This window comes from Drosophila nasuta, chromosome 2R (assembly GCF_023558535.2).
Source record: "Drosophila nasuta strain 15112-1781.00 chromosome 2R, ASM2355853v1, whole genome shotgun sequence".
In the NCBI taxonomy this organism is placed as follows: domain Eukaryota; kingdom Metazoa; phylum Arthropoda; class Insecta; order Diptera; family Drosophilidae; genus Drosophila; species Drosophila nasuta.
In genome coordinates this window covers 5414017-5431031 of record NC_083456.1, presented here as the reverse complement: position 1 = coordinate 5431031, position 17015 = coordinate 5414017, and the positions used below count along the sequence as shown (strand labels likewise).

Here is a 17015-nt window from a genome sequence, read left to right as displayed (position 1 = left end):
CAGAAAAGTTTTGAAATCAAGAGGTTTTAGATTTCAATGAATGTTAGTTATTAGATAAATAATCGTGAATTGAAAATAATTGATTGGAAAAAGTGGAATATCCCTATGTCCTTTATAGATAGAGCTTTAAACAAAAGAGTTAACAGGAAATGAAATAATTGATTACAAATATTATCAGCCGATAATAATAGAAAACAATCAAGATATGTATGTATGTACATATGTACAATGTAAGGGTGGCCTAGTAAGGGATTCGCAAGTAATTATTTTTTAAGCCCAATAAATAATTATCTTAATTTCGGAAATAATAAAGAAATATTTCTCAGGCACACTTTAACGAAATCTTTGCAAGTTTCGTTAACACATTAAGTTTTGTGGATTTCGTAAATAATGTATACTATCTATGCATGTGAAGCTCGGTGTCTAATTTGTTATCAAATCTTTGCACACTATGCAACACTTAAAATAAGTTATCATTCCAGAATATACACATCACTTGAAAAGAAGTAATCGATAACAATTAGAAGTGAAAAATCGATAATCGACGCTACCGCACATGGCGAAAGCGTACAAAATAAAATTACAAAAAAAAGATAGGCAGATCATTTAGAGTTCTACAAATGTTTTTTAGCATCATTTATTTGGAGTTTGTCCCATTGTGGACTGATGCAATGACTGTGTACGAAAGAGCAGTCAAAAAGTACTTTATGAAAGTTTGTGTTAGCTTATCTAATGGTGTTACAATTCCCCCTCTGTCTCTCACTTTCTTCCACGCTTTATGCACTTGGTGCTGTTTGCAGGCGCCCCTTTGCCCTGGCAGGGACTGAAGATTGCACGTCATTTGCCGCCGGTTTGCCCACAAAAACTGCCGGATATGTCATCCCAGAACAGCGTAAATATCTCACGTGGTCGTTATAAGCATTTGACGCGACTGATGCCGTACCTGAAGACCGAGAGCGAGGACTGCCTCTACCTAAACCTGTATGTGCCCCACCATGGTGAGTTAATAATGCGTCTCAAATCCAGTTTCCAGCGCAAAAGTCATGTATGAATTTTGATCCCCCAGTGGCATTGCCAACAGCATCGGAGCAGTATGCTGTGTTAGTGTATCTGCACGGCGAATCCTTTGAGTGGAACAGCGGCAACCCCTATGACGGATCTGTGCTAGCAAGCTACGGCGGGGTCATTGTGGTCACTGTCAACTACAGGCTCGGAGCATTGGGTAAGTGATGGGCGGGTGACTGTGGCAGTTGATGGAAGCGTTTCTAATTGCAAGTGCTTAACATATGTAGGATTTATGCGGCCCAGCATCGATGCTCACAATATTGCCAACTATGCCTTGCTGGATCAGATGGCAGCTTTGCACTGGATCAAGGAGAACATTGCTGCCTTTGGGGGTGACAATACACGCGTTACTCTAATGGGTCATAGTACAGGCGCTGCTTGTGTCAATTATCTAATGGTATCGCCTGTGTCATCAGGTAAGCTCAATCCACGCCACCTACTCCTCATATATGTTCACGATTATAATTGCAATTAATTGCGGCAACAATTTGGCTGCAGGTCTATTCCATCGCGCCATCCTGATGTCCGGCTCAGCGATGTCGGACTGGGCCGCGAGCAATCAGTCATTGCAATTGACCATGCAAATAGCCCATGCCCTAGACTGTCCGCTAAGCGACCACGAAGAGGACGATGCTCTGCTGGAATGTCTGCGTCAGCGTCGGTGAGTTAGTCAAGCAATTGCATTATTTAGTGGCACGAACTGATACTGTCACGGCTCCACACAACTTGTGGCCATTATAATCGCGCCGCAATGCGTGCTAATGCCTTTGAGTACGCATGACCATTATCATGTCCTTTGGTGCTTTGCTGTGAATGCGTCAATTTAATTTACGTTGGCATCTTCAACAGTCAGGACGAAAGCATCCTCTACTTTGATTCATTTAACAAGCTTTCCCCTCGCGTCTCTCCGGTTCGCGAGCTGCTTTTGTGTGTTGCCTAATGATTCGGTAAATTTACGAGTTTGTCGCGCCACGTCCGCAGTGAGGCGTAGATACGACCCCAACTTATCCTGGCCATAACTAATCATGCGTGGAAACTTCCCAACATCCATGAATCGTGGGCGGTCTCCCCCTTGTTTTGCATCCAGATTAGTTTGTAATCCCTTGTGTCCATTTTGCCCATCGACTCTTAAAACACGCATCTACTTAATAAGCGCTGCCTCAACAATTTGGTGGGGCAGGGATGGTCGCAGTTAATTGCTTTTCAATTAATCACGCTTTTCGATTGCTTCTTTCACTCTCCAAGGTCGGCGTCATCTACTTAACAGCCCATTAAGCGGCAGGCTTAATAAATTACTCGCTTTATTTGCATAACTCGGCTTATGTCTATTGTTTTCTTTTTTTACTCAAGAGAATTATTTTTAGTAATGTAACGCAATTTGTCAGGGATTAAAGTATATTAATACATGATTTGCATCATTAGTTTAAAAAACCCTTTCTTATCGTTTGATCTATTAATTAATACAAATTTAATGGCGATAATTATATCTCCCAATAATATTTGTTCAACTTAGTTTGTTATTCCTTGAAAATGTATTTAAATAATAAATGAAGAATAAATATTTAAAGTAATGAAAAAAATATTTCATCATTTAAATTGTGAGCGTTTAAGTTTCTGGTTAAAAATGATAAAAAATCACATTTTTTTGATTGGATTTATTGACATAAAAATAGCTAATTCAGGGATTTATTTACATGATGATATTTTGAATACATTGGCATGGATATATTAAATCTATTTAAATAGTTGGTTTGCTGGCACCTTTGAGCATTCCTTTTATTTACATTTCATATTTACTACTGCGCTATTGAAAAGATTCCACAGATGTATGAAATTGTTTGTTTGGGAAAATATTGGGTGATTTATTGACTTTTAAAATTGCGAAAACAATTACAAGTAAATCATTGATGGGGGTTAAATTTGTGTGCATTGCATTTACTGTATGCAATGATTCATATGTATAAGTGGAAAAAATGTTAAAGCATTTCAAATGATTGCTGATTTATCAAAACATTTGTTTAAGCAATTAAGTGTTTGCTTAATGTTAATATTTATAGAGGTTTCATCATCTCTTTACTAAATTTTCCAATTATTTCGGTGTTAAAGAAAATATGAGAACTCTGTATATTTTTCACAAACCAAAAAAAAAAAGCGAAAACCAAAAAACAATTTGCATGCCAAGCGAAAGAAAAACACATACATGAGTGATATTCACATGTGTGAGTTTAATATATGTAAAGCAAAATCAACAACGGAACAATAATAGTAATTATGTTAATTATGCCAAGTACATGCACACACTCACTGCCACTTATACTCACACACTCCGCTCACTGTCACCAAACAAACGCGCAAAATGCAACAGTCACAACTTTCACAGTGTGTATTTAAAACTGTAGAGTCATATGTGTTTGTGTGTCTGTGTGTGCGGGCATTCCATATACTTGTGTTCCATGAGCTGCTGGAAATTAACACAGAACGGGAAAGTTAGCAAAATGTTGAAGTGTTTCCCTCAAACTCTAAACTAAACTTTACCCAATGAGAAAGAAGTAACGTAAAGAAATGCATGGTACAGTTAAGAGAAGTTTAAATACCCTCTCTGGAGTAACAAGAATTTAATGAGAATCGAAATTACTTTTTACAATTGAAAATTAAACTGAAATGGATGTTTTTAAAATACTTCCTTTTCTCATAAATCCTTTAATTTATTTTATTAAATATATTTATGTAGAAAAGGTCTCATTGACTTTTAGCCCATTAAGTTCATCGAAGTTAATCATTAAAATTAACATACATGTTAGTAGATGAAATGATTAATAGATAAATGATTTTACGTTAAATTCCTTTAAAGTATTGAATAAATCCTGACAATTGTATCAGTATAATAATGCAATCTAAAGCATATAGATGCTAATTTATATATTTAGGGTCTTATCATGAAAACAGATATGGTATGGTATATGGTCAAAAGCGAATTACAAGTACTAATGAGTATTCGTTTAGTACTCACCTGAAGCGATTAATCTGCGTAAACCATTGCGAACAGCTTATGTGGGAGTTCATTTAAATTTCAAACATTGATTGCTATTTATATACGAAACACGAGAATAATATAAATGTGAGTTTAATGAAGGCATTGGTATGGGGCATTCCTCGTTGAGTTTTCTGGAATGTGTTGCAAACAATACGTTAAGCTAATGATATCCTTCAGACCAAACTGCTGCTGCAGAAATGTGTTAATGAATGGGAAAAGCTTGTGGGAGACGTTGATTCTGTGTGCAAGCAGCAACGAGTGCTCGTAGGAGTAAGCTCGTAATGGAGTGAATGGGTGCACGTGCGAGTGTTAAATGAATGCAATGAATTATGTATGAATTACTGTGGAAATGTGAATGCCATAGCATACACAGTCACACCCACACATGCATTTCCAGGTAACAACTACTTGTGCAAACATTTGAAGCACAGTTACATTTGCCCACAACATCTGTATAAGTTGCCTTTGTCCTTGGATCCTAGTCCATTTTAAATATTTAATTATTGACAGAGAGAACTGTGTACAGTTTTGACGTAGTCCTTCAAATCATTTGCTCATTTGTAATGTTTAATGTATTTGCCCTACAGACACAAGCTGTGATCTTTATTTACATACTTGAAGGATGTTGGATTGACAAATATTTGATTGAATTATTGCATACTTTAAACTAATTTTCATTTTCCTTGTAAACTGCACATTTTCCATTTTGTTTTCATTTTCGTTTCGACTTTAATTATTAACGCATTTCAATTGCAGGCAAAACTGTGCTAATATTCGTTTACTTGATTGCTGTGCGAAATGCTTGAATAATTTATGCAAATTGCATTACAACAACAAAAGAGAGTGGGCCTCAACCTCATGTGCACATATGCAAATCAATAAATTATTCATTTCAAATGCATTTATTCAAATATAAATGTATATTAAATTTATTATTTTAACAAAACGCTTTGAAAGACTACAAAGACATTTTCATTCCCTTTTTATTTTGTAATATTATGTATTTATATACTCACTCCAGTTGAATTGCGACCAAACGAATTAAATTTAGTGCGCATTTAATCGTCTTAAAATTGTTTCAATGTAAACGTAAACAAACCAGAGAGAGAATCATATTGTACACAAGAGCTGAAAAAGGAAAAAGGCAAAAGAGAGAAAGGAAATTTGAAAAGAAAGATGTAGAAAAAATATATTGTATGTGTGTACAAATATGTGCATATATAAAGTATTCGCCCGGCAGGCCCACAAATAATCTAGCGCGCACAACTGTTTGCATTACACAAGCTGAGCGCTCTTAATTGACAAAATAAAAGTAAAGCATATTAAAAATTCATTAAATAGAAAGCATAAAGGATTGCAAAACAAAGATGCTTAAAACAACAGGTCACATATAGGCGAAATAAATGTCAGACTTCTTTCGAGTACCGCTCGAGTGTAAGTTGCACACAACTACAATCATCAATCTTCGTGATGCCAGGCAACAATACAAACAAACAAACATTTATACAAGTGCTTGGCTTGAAGTTCGTCAGACAAATTTGTGCATTGTGTGCGAGTTGTCTGCACAAAACTGTCCCAATATATAGTTTTCAACTGGAACATAAACAACGAGCCACTTGAATAAGAACACAATTTGTCAAGCGCCGTAAAAAGGTTTATACCAATACTATATTTCTTTTAAGTTGGTTTTTAGTCAACCATTCAAAATTATAATTTAATCAATATTTTAGATAACAAACTCCTTTTAAAAGTTAATGTTTCTATTTAGTTTTACAGTATTGTTTAAACTTGCAGAGGCATATCTCTTTGTTGCCAAAGTATAACTAACGAGTTAATCGGAGTTACAGTTCAAGTTGAGACAGTTTTGTGCCAAGGCTACTAGTAAGAAGAAGCACAATAACAAACAATAGTAGAATCTTGAGTATAAATCATAAATCATACGCGATATCCAGCAGAACTTTGCACTTTACTACAAGAAGTGCACCAAGCGAATATCCAAGCTGACTTTGTGACGAAACTTTAGTTGGAGTCAGACCACCGTTGCTTTAAGACAGCCGCAAATTGTCGATAACGATGGAAAGCACAAAAACAATGCGCAGCCATTGCGATAAACTTGCTCATGTGTCGATTACCACAGCTGGCAAATCGGCGTTGACCACAGAAACCGGTGCTATAACATGTCCTGCAATTGACAACTCTCCAAAAGCATCCTGCTTGTAGAGTCTCTGCGGTTGACGGGGTCTTAAAGTGTTTGCGGTCTCTCTTCGGAGTGGATTTTTGGTGGACGGTTACGATGTTGGCGCTTGCACTTTCAGTGCAGATTAAATGGTTTACGATAATGTCGTTGGGGAGATTTAAGGCTACTGGCCGTACTTACTGCGCCAACCGAGCTTTAACTGAGCATCCGTGGTCAGACGTTTGCTAAGTAATAAAATCCAATTCATCTGATTTTCAAGTGCATTGCAGTTATTCATTCGCTATTTTACAAATGTTCAGGGTTATTTACTGCAATTACAATTACAATGGCTTATTATGGAGAACATTTTAATTAAAAAGTAGTCATAAGATTATGTCTTAGTCCATAATATAGTGCTTTTTAATGAGTAGTATTAGATATCGACTTAGTAAGCAGAAAATACTTTAAATTATTATTACACGTTTCGATGCTTAGAAACTTATAAATTTATTTTAAAATATAAATTATTTTCAAAAACGGCTTTTGGATATCAAATCCAGCTTATGTCATAGACGTGACAGTTTCAAATTTAAATTCAAATTGATTTCGAGAATCGTAACTTCTGCAGACTTTTGAATTGTAATTTTTGGAAGTCAGCCTGCATTTATGAGATACAATTTTTGCCAAATGCAAATCAAATTTCCTTCGATTTTTACATTAATTTGTGCGAATTGTACCAATACATCTGAGAGTATATGTAAGTTAGAATTCGTAGCTGCCACTTCAGGCAACTCAGGTCTGTGGAATAGAAATTTGTATGCAAACTATTGCAAAAATTGTTCCCTGTCGTAACATTTGGCAAACGAAATGCGGTTTAAGCTCGATATGTATGCAGCTGAGGCAAGAATCGGCAGCAAAGATGCTACTGCAATACAAATGAAAAAGCAAATTGAAATTCACTTCGAGCCAGGTTGTATGCTTTTTTTTTGTTAAATGCATTTCGAATAGGTGTGTTGAGTGTTTCCTTCTTTATGTTTGGCTCGCAATTCAGCAAAATGGAAACTGATAAAAGCGGATGAAGTGCATGTTGGTAATTTAAATTGAGGTTTTTAGTAGGGTTTGTTTTTAACATAGTTTGCGGAGGGACTTAGAAGAGGTTTTTTGTTCCAGTTTCTTACAACACGGCTATTCATTTTTGGAAACCTTTAAGCAGCATCTGCTTGCGGCGCTTGACTTCATTTGAAAAATGTTTTGAGAGACCATATGTGTATCTGGTTGTTGGTATCTTTATGTGGAGCACGTGTGAGTTACGGTCGAGAATGGCTCTTAATATTGGGGTGCTGCTTTGAGTGCGTGTCTAGCAACAAATCACACATAAAATTTATTAGAAATTTCAAATCAAAGTGAAAAGTAGCCGCTGTCAGACACTCACCAACACTTATTCAGTCACCCAATCACACACTCACTGGCATTCACGAAGTGACCGGTCAGTCATTCATCCAGTTATATGACCTTTTTCGCCATTTTCTGATGCCATACTTTCTATTACTCTTTGCAGCTACCAGGATATCTTGCACATACCAACATCGTTTCAACAATTTTCAACATCATTGGGTCCAATTGTCGATGGACACGTAATACCAAATCAACCGTACAAGGTCATGGCGCATAATACGGAGTATTTCAGCCGGTTTGTTAAGCAATTGCTGTCACAGTCCCTGTCTGACCTTCCCCCTCTGCACCCATTCCCATTTCGTCTGCCTTTGATATTTGCTTTAGACCTGCTTTGCTTGGGCCAACCTGCCAAATACAAATACTCGTACATACAACCAACCGTATCCCTAGGACTATTTATTTATTGTGCGTTACTTGATTAGATGTTTGGCATTTGGCGTTTGGCTCCCAGGTAAAACCAAATCGTTCGTGTAATCGAAGTATGCATTCTGCGGATTGAGCAGCCATTGGCAATGGCAATGGCCTTAGAAATGAATATGGCTAAAGATGTGGGCACCATAAGGTTGATGGCAGATGGAGAGCCACTTGTTGTACCCAATGGCAACTTAACACTCCACTTAATAGCATGTTTTAATGCCACTCTGCTTGGTTATTTTTGCCATCAAAGGTCACACAAAAGGTTAAGACGGATCTAAAAATAGGTATATTGCTGTAGACAAATTGCAGATACGCTGATCAAAAGAATTACATAGGTTGTTTTTGTTAAATGAATGAGAACAAACAATTTGCCAATGTATTTACTAAGTATTATTTGTATTTTCTGTGATTTCATTTACTTTCGTTTTACAACAGCTTTCCGTTACTCTTGAGACTACCAAAAACAGCCTCAAATTGTGAATGTCTTTAAATTTAAGCTACAGGCTTCATACAACAGATTTGGCTGTATTCAGCACTCAGTTGAGCGCCTTTATTGATTTTAGATAGGAGCGCTTGAATGCAGCTCACTCTATGATATCCTCGAGCTGATGAAGGATTTGCGATAATATCGAGCTGTGCTTGTAATGTATACACATCAATCAATCAGGCAACAAGTAATAACTCAGGCCCTAACAAAAGGGGTCATTTTACCATTTTCATCTCCATCGTTTTCGTCTTCTTTTGTTGTGCTCCTTTCTCTCTCTCTCTCTCTCTCTCTCTCTCTCTCCGTGTCGCTGTCTGGCCTTAAAGATGCGCACAGAGTGCGGAGAATTTTGGGGCACGTGTCCATTTGCCATTGCCATTCCGTAAACATAGCTGCGCATAATCTAATAAAATGCGTGATTAATTGGATTTTAATTGTTATCCTTTTGCAAGTCGAACGTGTTTTAGCCGTCGACGCAAAGATAGAATAATAGCTGACAGGAAGTGCCATTAATTACGGGCAAGCACCGAGAAGCAAAAGTACCCCACATCTGAATGACGCACAGGTAAACTCGAGGCAAACTAAATAGAAGCACGTTTCGCACGATTTCGGTTGCGATAGAGACAGAAATGAAGTGAAATAGAGACAGAGAGCGGTGAGAGAGTTATGTTGAGTTGCGTTGTGAGATTGTAGTTGGGGTTTCAAATTTCACTTTTGAACACTTTAATGAAATGGCCATAGATCAAAGCGTTCTTAACAGTTGGCAAATAAATACGGGATTAACGAAGAACAATTATCGGCTGAATTGCTCGCTAATAGCTCCATCTTTCTCTCACACTCTGAGTATCCCTTACCCATTCAGTCGTTGAACAAGTTTTGCATTTACTTTTATCGACAGGCAAAACTTACACAGACACTAATAACTTTCAATAGTTTCCTACCCAGTCTCGAGTCTCTTCTCTATTGCCTTGCACTTCCCCTACTCTAACTCTCTTGTTTGCTGTCTCCTACAGTTATGATTTATTATTCGGCATCACGGAGTCAGAATCCTATCATACATTGGCCGCATTAGCACTCGAGGATGGATTACGTGAAAATGAACGCGATAATTTATTGCGGTTCTATATGCAGACTCGCTTTGATGTACGCCCCGATTTGGCATTGGCTGCCACGTTAAAAAAGTAAGTGAAATTTATGCGATATTTTATGACTTTCTCTCCTAACTCCTTTTTAACTATTGAAACCTAAACGGCGGTATATAGTATGTATAATGGGGGGAGTAACGTACTCCCTCGACGGGGTTTCGAAAAGTTACAACTTAGTTGCACTTAACACATGAATGAGTGGATGCACACACACATATCCGTATCGTTCATCTCAATTAGAATTGTTTATGTGGCAATTTGTTTGGTTTAAGCGTTTGGGATTAGCGCTGTTGGAGCCTACGAGGTGCCTTGCACTGACGTCACTGAACGACAAGGATTACTTAAATTTCGCTTTATATTCAAATTTATTTAGCTCAATTTGTGGAAATGCTTCATACAGGAAAGCAATAAACATGGGGTCGATACAAAAATAAATATTTATGACATCATATTAAAAAAAAAATTTACATATTATAAGTTTTTTTCTCATTTCACTTTGATCACGTAAGATAAGAAAAAAAAGTAAGAAAGCTACACTGTGAGATACCCTCTATCCATTTCAATAAAAGATAAAAAGTGCGGTAATATTCTAAAAATATTTCAAAATAACATACCGAAAAAATATTAAATTATGTCGAAAACTATATTTGGTATGTCGATAACTTTTACATTCAACCAAATTACCGAAATATACTAGATGGTCAAGGAAGACTCGACTGCAACAGACGTTTTTTATACCCGCTACCCATAGGGTAGAAGGGTATTATAACTTTGTGCCGGCAGGAAATGTATGTAACAGGTAGAAGGAGGCATCTCCGACCCTATAAAGTATATATATTCTTGATCAGCGTCAACAGCCGAGACGATATAGCCATGTCCGTCTGTCCGTCCGTCCGTCTGTCCGTCTGTCCGTATGAACACCTAGATCTCAGAGACTATAAAAGATAGAGCTATAATTTTTTTTCGACAGCATTTGTTATGTTTGCACGCAGATCAAGTTTGTTTCAAATTTTGCCACGCCCACTTCCGCCCCCGCAAATCAAAAAAATCGAATAACAAGCGTAATTGTAAAGCTAGAATTACGAATTGGTATATACAATAATAACTATAGCATTTATGATTGCTGAAAATTTGGTTGCGATCAGATAAAAATTGTAGAAGTTATTAAAGAAATAGTTTTGTATGGGCAAAAACGCTTTCTATGTATGTGTTGTATGTATGCGTATACGTATACATGCTCGCCTCTATATTTGTATCTGTATGCAAGAGGCACTGCGATAGCTCTATTGGTAGAGTGCAAGCATATTACTGTTGCGGTAGTCGAGGGACTCGGGTTCGAGCCCGCTCGGGGAACAAAATTTTTTTTTTTATCGTATTTACAACAATTATAAATAAAAATTGTGGATTTTATTAAAGAAATATTTTGTATGAGCAAAACCGCCTGCTATGTATGTATTGTATGTATGCGTATACGTATATACATGCTCGTCTATATTAGCATCTGTATGCATAGGGTTCTTAAGCAATGCGATAGCTCAGGTGGTAGAGTGCAAGCCGCGCATGTTGTGGTGCCCGGGTTCGAACCCGCTCGAAGTACAAACTTTTTTTTTTTTAACCACCCGGTCGGTGGAGCTCGAGTTCAAATCCCGATCGAAAATACATGCATATTTATTTTTAATATTTTGAGATTATTACCGTAATATTTTGCTTTTATTCAAAATGGGTAGCGGGTATTTCACAGTCGAGCACACTCGACTGTAGCTTTCTTACATGTTTATTTACCAAATTTCTCACGAATGATTAATACTATAGTTATTATAGTACATATGTATGTACAAAAAATCTTTAATGTGAGTGTTAATTAAATGTGCTACTAAACATATTGCGTATATTCAAATCCATCAAATAATTTAGCGATTTGAATTTACGTGAAATTCATTTTCCCTAAATTTATTTTTAAGAAACTTAAATATTTTTTAATAATATTAAGTATTTTGGTGAAATTGTTTCATGAATTTGCTCAAGCTGCATATTAGTTATTGTTGTAATGTGTCTAATTAGCGTCAAAAATGATGTAGACAGCCGCCTTTCATTACGATTATACAAAATATATCTGAGCACACACATAAATAATACTAGAAAAGACAGCAAAGGACGACGCCAGAGCAACACACAATTATGCCAAGAGTTAGTTAGTTATTACTGTATGTAACTCCAGGCGACGCCAGGCGAGATGCCAGCTCCAAGTCCCCTTGTGGCTCCTGTGTGCACATTCATTATTCCGTTCATTTCATTTGGACAAAACAATGGCAGTGACTATCTCATTTTCAGCAGCCACCACGCAGTGAGCGAGTGGGGCAATAAAGCCTTTCTCTGTCTGCCGTGCTGCCTTTTCTTGCAATAAATAAATAGGACAATGTACAAAATTCGAATCTCTCACGCCCCCGCAATGTCAACGTTCCGAGCTTTTTCGACCAAAAAGTACTGGGAGTACTGGGTGAATTGCATTCCATGGAGATGACTGTGGACTTAGTCAGAGCGACACCATGCGAGTATACTATGAACTTATTTGCACAAAAGAGCGCAATTGTTTCTAAAGACGCACGGCAAGGATTCCAAATGGAATAGCAATGGTCGAACGACAACATAACTTGGAGACGCCAACAAAACACAAGGCACAACTATTTCCACAAGTCGATTTGCAAATGCCCTAAAGCAAATGCCGAGAGACTTATCTAAGTGAAGACTTTTTCGGAGCAGAGTATATACGCAAGTGAAGTCTTTGTATCTTGTCTTTGAAATAATGTTTGCCATGACAAAAACGAAACTCCGACAGAAGCTGTAAAGTGAGTTGATACAAAATACTCTAAGCCGCAGGCCAGTCTATGCCACTGGCGGATAACAGCAATAACACCTACAACAAAAGCAACAACAAAAACAAACACTGAAAAAACAACGACAAACGATTGAAAGGAAGTTCACACAATCAACAACAGATGCGCTTTTTCACATACGACGAGAAAACTGAACATGGAAACTCTCCAGGGAAATTGTTTTGTATGCCACTGCCTGACGTTGGCTCGCCCAGGCTTTCCTGCTAGTCTTACACACACAAACACACCCGCACATACACTCACACAGTCACCAGGAATTTTAGCTCAACAGCTGCTGCACTGCATCCCAGTGGAAATGCTTTGTTGTCCGTCATTGAATTAAATGATAGTCCAGGCAACAACGGAACGACAGCGGCACTTTTTGTTTTGTTGCGCAACATGACGCTCACACTAGCAAAATGACATACAGACGGACAGACAGACAGACGGATGGACGGACGGACGGAGTGGACGACTAGAGGACAATGGAGCAATTCAACAAACTAACCGAGTTCCCTGATCCTCTAGCTGGGGGCTTTGGATGTTTTTAACAATTTTCTGACCCTCGCAACATTAAAAACTTGCACTTGTCTGTTCAATACAACAAGTTTCAGATGCACCACTGCAGGGGGTTCAACCAAGTGCAAAGGAGAAGAGAGTACTTTGATAAAAATGCTTTAAAAGGCTATTCAATACATCGACTGAGTTATTGTTTGCGGTTGATGCGATCTCTGAGTAAATTGCATGCGCATCTAAAATCTATAAGCTGAATGAGATGTGTAGTTTATTGTTTGTTCGTACATTCTATTTTGATAGAAAATAAATTTAGATAAAAAAGATTATAAAAAAATGAACTATATTGAAACATTTTGATTGTAGAACATATGAATGAAGCTTAGTATGTACTTGTGAACATTCACTTGTAAAACGTGCTTCATATATGTATATAATTATTTCATTCACAATTGGATTTTGTTTTTGAATTATTATAGATTGGTATTTCAAGATAAGTTACACTGCGAGCTACTTTCGAATACAAAAGGACTTGAAAAATTAAAAATAGCTTACACAAGCTTGTGGTTTTAACAATAAAGAGAACAAAAGCAAACTGCGAAACTAATTTTTATTATATTTTCGAGCTTATTCTGCATTGAAAATGCTATGAATCTTTTAATGCTATCAAAGGGTCAAAAAAGGTTTGTGCGTGGTAAATGAAATTAAAAGTTAAAAAGCTTCACTTAACATAATAGATGTTTTATTTAGGTTTGTTATTTAAACTTTAAAGCGCAAGAACGAGCAAAGCAATTTAAAGGATTCATCATCTGACGAAACGTAATCAAAAGTAATGCAAATTGAGATTGAAATTGTTCATCAAGATTGCGTAAAAATATTTAATAAGTTTTGTTCCTTCAAGCATGAGATAGAAGTTCGTTGTCTATTTTCTGTCTATTTTCTTGCAACTTTGTGCATAATTTCTAATAATTTCTCTTGGAGGCGCCACTTTAAAGGCGTACTTGCAGTTCTTTTGTTTCACCTTGGCTCGGTATTATTTCATTTCAGCACATCCTCAGCTCTAAGAGGCACGGACTTGAGTATGCTTCACAGAGTAGTTTGTGCCATTTTAGTTGGAATTTTATCTGCGGCGCTGCTGTTGCAAGTTTTTTTTTGGGGCCAACATTTTAACTTCTAGGCTCTGTGCCACTTTCAACACTTTGCTTTATGGTCTTTTTTTTTGAAGAGCCAACATAGCCGTCGACCTCGTCGTTTAGGTGTGCAAACCAGGCATGGATGTGAATGTGGGAGTGGGTGAGGAGGAGTGACCCTTTTAGCATGGCTAGGACATGTTTTCATGCTGCATTTAATGGCTGGCCAGATACATTACACATACCAGAGTCACGGGGGGCAATGTGTGTGTGCACCATGGTCGATGTTGCAGGTGGCCAATATTAGCTGTACTAACATCAAAAATTGTTGCACAGAATGCAACAACAACAACGTCAGGGTAGACAGCAACTCGAACAACAGCAGTTGCACAAAGGTTCAGCTCGTGCCACACCCAATGCTGCATGTTAATGAGTTGCACAGCAATCGTTTCAAATCGTTTGGGGCTTCACATTAGGCTAAATTGGGCTGTCCGTTGGTAGCAATTGCTGGCGCCTGCCTAAAGCAGGTGGATATCTGAGTCAAGTGAGAGACTCGAGCAACGTTTAATTGCAGGCGTGTTTGATTTACACTAGCCATGAAATTGGCCATTTTGGTATTAGAGCGCATTTTGTCTTCTTTCAAACGTAAAGCCGACACCCATCCGCAATGCCAACTAAGATTAATGGTCCATTGAAATCTTCTGCCCAAGTGAGGCGATTGCGAAGAGCTATTTATTTAGTGCCTCATATCCTGCAACAGTGTTTTTGGCCAGCCAATGAATTAAATCTTGAGTGGACTTCCCAACTACTTATGGCAGACAATGTGAAGAGCAGAATGAGGAGTAAAGTACCTTAAGTAATTGTGAGGCATGTGGTTGCTGCAATTGAACTCATTTTTCCATTCAAGCAGTTTAATAAATGGCTCTTTATGCGACCTTACTTCGCATTTTCCTGTTAAGTAAATGACTGAATTTTTAAAAATATGTATATTGTCACAGTGCCCATCAGTGTCCGGTATTTTCTGTAAACTGTTGCATAGTCGGAAATCCGCGGCTTATCTTGGCCTTGGCAACATCCAGCAGCTTATGGCGACCAACCCGGCTCAAAGTGTCGCTGACAGCTCTATTGTCATTTTAATTTTGCCAATTTATAAACCGCAACGACAACGCCAAGCTCTTTAATTACCGCTAGCCACAATGTTGCCCAAACAAGCCGCCAGACACGTAGATAAGAGCAGCTGGAGTTGGATCCCTTCGACGGGGGTCCAGATTCTCTGGTCTAGGGGTCTTTGGGGTCGACGACAACAAATGCTGCAGGCGTTTGGCCAACAGACGCTTAATAGCACAAACTTATTTATTTTAATATTATTATTTATAAAAAATATATGTATACACAGTGTGGGGAGCATTGTTGGGACAGCTATGTGGCAGCTTGGCTGAGCTGCTCGAACCTCGGGCCAATGAGGACAATGACGGTTCAGTATGCTGCTTAATTTATAGTCCTCAGGCTGCTACCGGAAGTTGCATACATTATGTGAGCAGCGTCTCCGGCCCCTCCAGCATATCGGATAAAGGGGTGGCCAATACAAAGGCCATAAACTTTTAAACGCCACTGTCTGCGTCGCCGTCGCCGTTGCCTTGTCTGTATGTATATTTTTGCTTTAATGCGTCGGCTAAATATGCACATTGTTTGCCAACAACTGACGCCCACGCTCTTAGTAGTTCTCTCTGTCTCTACAGTATTCTTTCGTAGGCGAGGCGTGCTCAGTCTATTGTAAAATTTCGATGAGAGGACATTGATTTGCTTTCTGCTATTTTTTAGACATTTTCGGACCTCTTTAAATGTAAATTTTGAAACAACATTTGCTAAAATATGTTTGCTGTTAAAATTTCAGTGTCTGACTAAATCTTTCACACTTCCCAATATATGAAAATATTGCTAACGTATTTAATAAGTGGGTGGCAAAGATATTTTCGTTTTTAGATGTCTCAAAATAAAATGAATCGATAAAGTTATTTCTTGCTTCCAAATAATAGATAAATCATATAATCAGTTTGCCTCTCTTGTCTTATTTAACTAATTTGCGTCTTTCTGCCAATAACCTGTACAACCTCTTTAATATCATAAACTTTTTACTATTATTGCTTGTACTTACTAAATTTTTACATGGAATAATGAAATATATTTTGTCAGGTAATATATTCAAAATTGTGCTGAAAAGAGAATTTTAATTTGTAATTAAAAGTTTTCTTTGCAAGTAAAAGAACTGCACTTTTTAAAGTTAATGTCTAGCGATTTAATCGGAATTTTAGATACTCTCTAAAAGCGCAAGTACTGAAAAGCTATTAAAAGTTGTTTTTTGTGTTCTAAGCAACTTTTGTCTAGAATCACTTTTCAAGCTATTGGCTAGCTTGGTAAATAATTTAACTAGTTTATATTTGAAGTGATGGAAACTCTTAAATAAATTTGCTTAACAATATCAATTAAATTTTTGCATATTCATCTTCGATAATGAATACACTACTAAATCTGGTTTAGTGGTTGAATTTTGAAACTTTTGTTACTTCCTGGTCATATTAATGGAAATACCACTACAGTAGACATGCACTACATGGACTCCCATGTGCATAAGTGTCGCTGCCCCAACTGATGCCGCGTAGCTGTATGTTTCATAAAGTTTTTCGGCTGTTGCCGTAACAGTTGCAGCACTTTACTGTTGGGGG

The 17015-nt window shown here is 37.4% G+C and overlaps 1 protein-coding gene across 4 annotated transcripts in view; it reads left to right on the top strand.

Moving 5' to 3' along the window:
* LOC132785554 (uncharacterized) overlaps nucleotides 1–17015 on the top strand; it is a 45435-nt gene that overhangs the window by 10408 nt on the left and 18012 nt on the right. For 3 of the 4 annotated variants that reach the window (XM_060791705.1, XM_060791704.1, XM_060791703.1), the window contains exons 3-8: nucleotides 801–998; nucleotides 1067–1222; nucleotides 1293–1481; nucleotides 1564–1726; nucleotides 7834–7965; nucleotides 9645–9812. In XM_060791705.1, the coding sequence (XP_060647688.1) occupies nucleotides 801–998; nucleotides 1067–1222; nucleotides 1293–1481; nucleotides 1564–1726; nucleotides 7834–7965; nucleotides 9645–9812 (1006 nt within the window). Of the gene's footprint in view, nucleotides 1–662; nucleotides 680–800; nucleotides 999–1066; nucleotides 1223–1292; nucleotides 1482–1563; nucleotides 1727–7833; nucleotides 7966–9644; nucleotides 9813–17015 lie in introns of those variants that run through there. The other variant, XM_060791706.1, reaches the window with a different exon arrangement.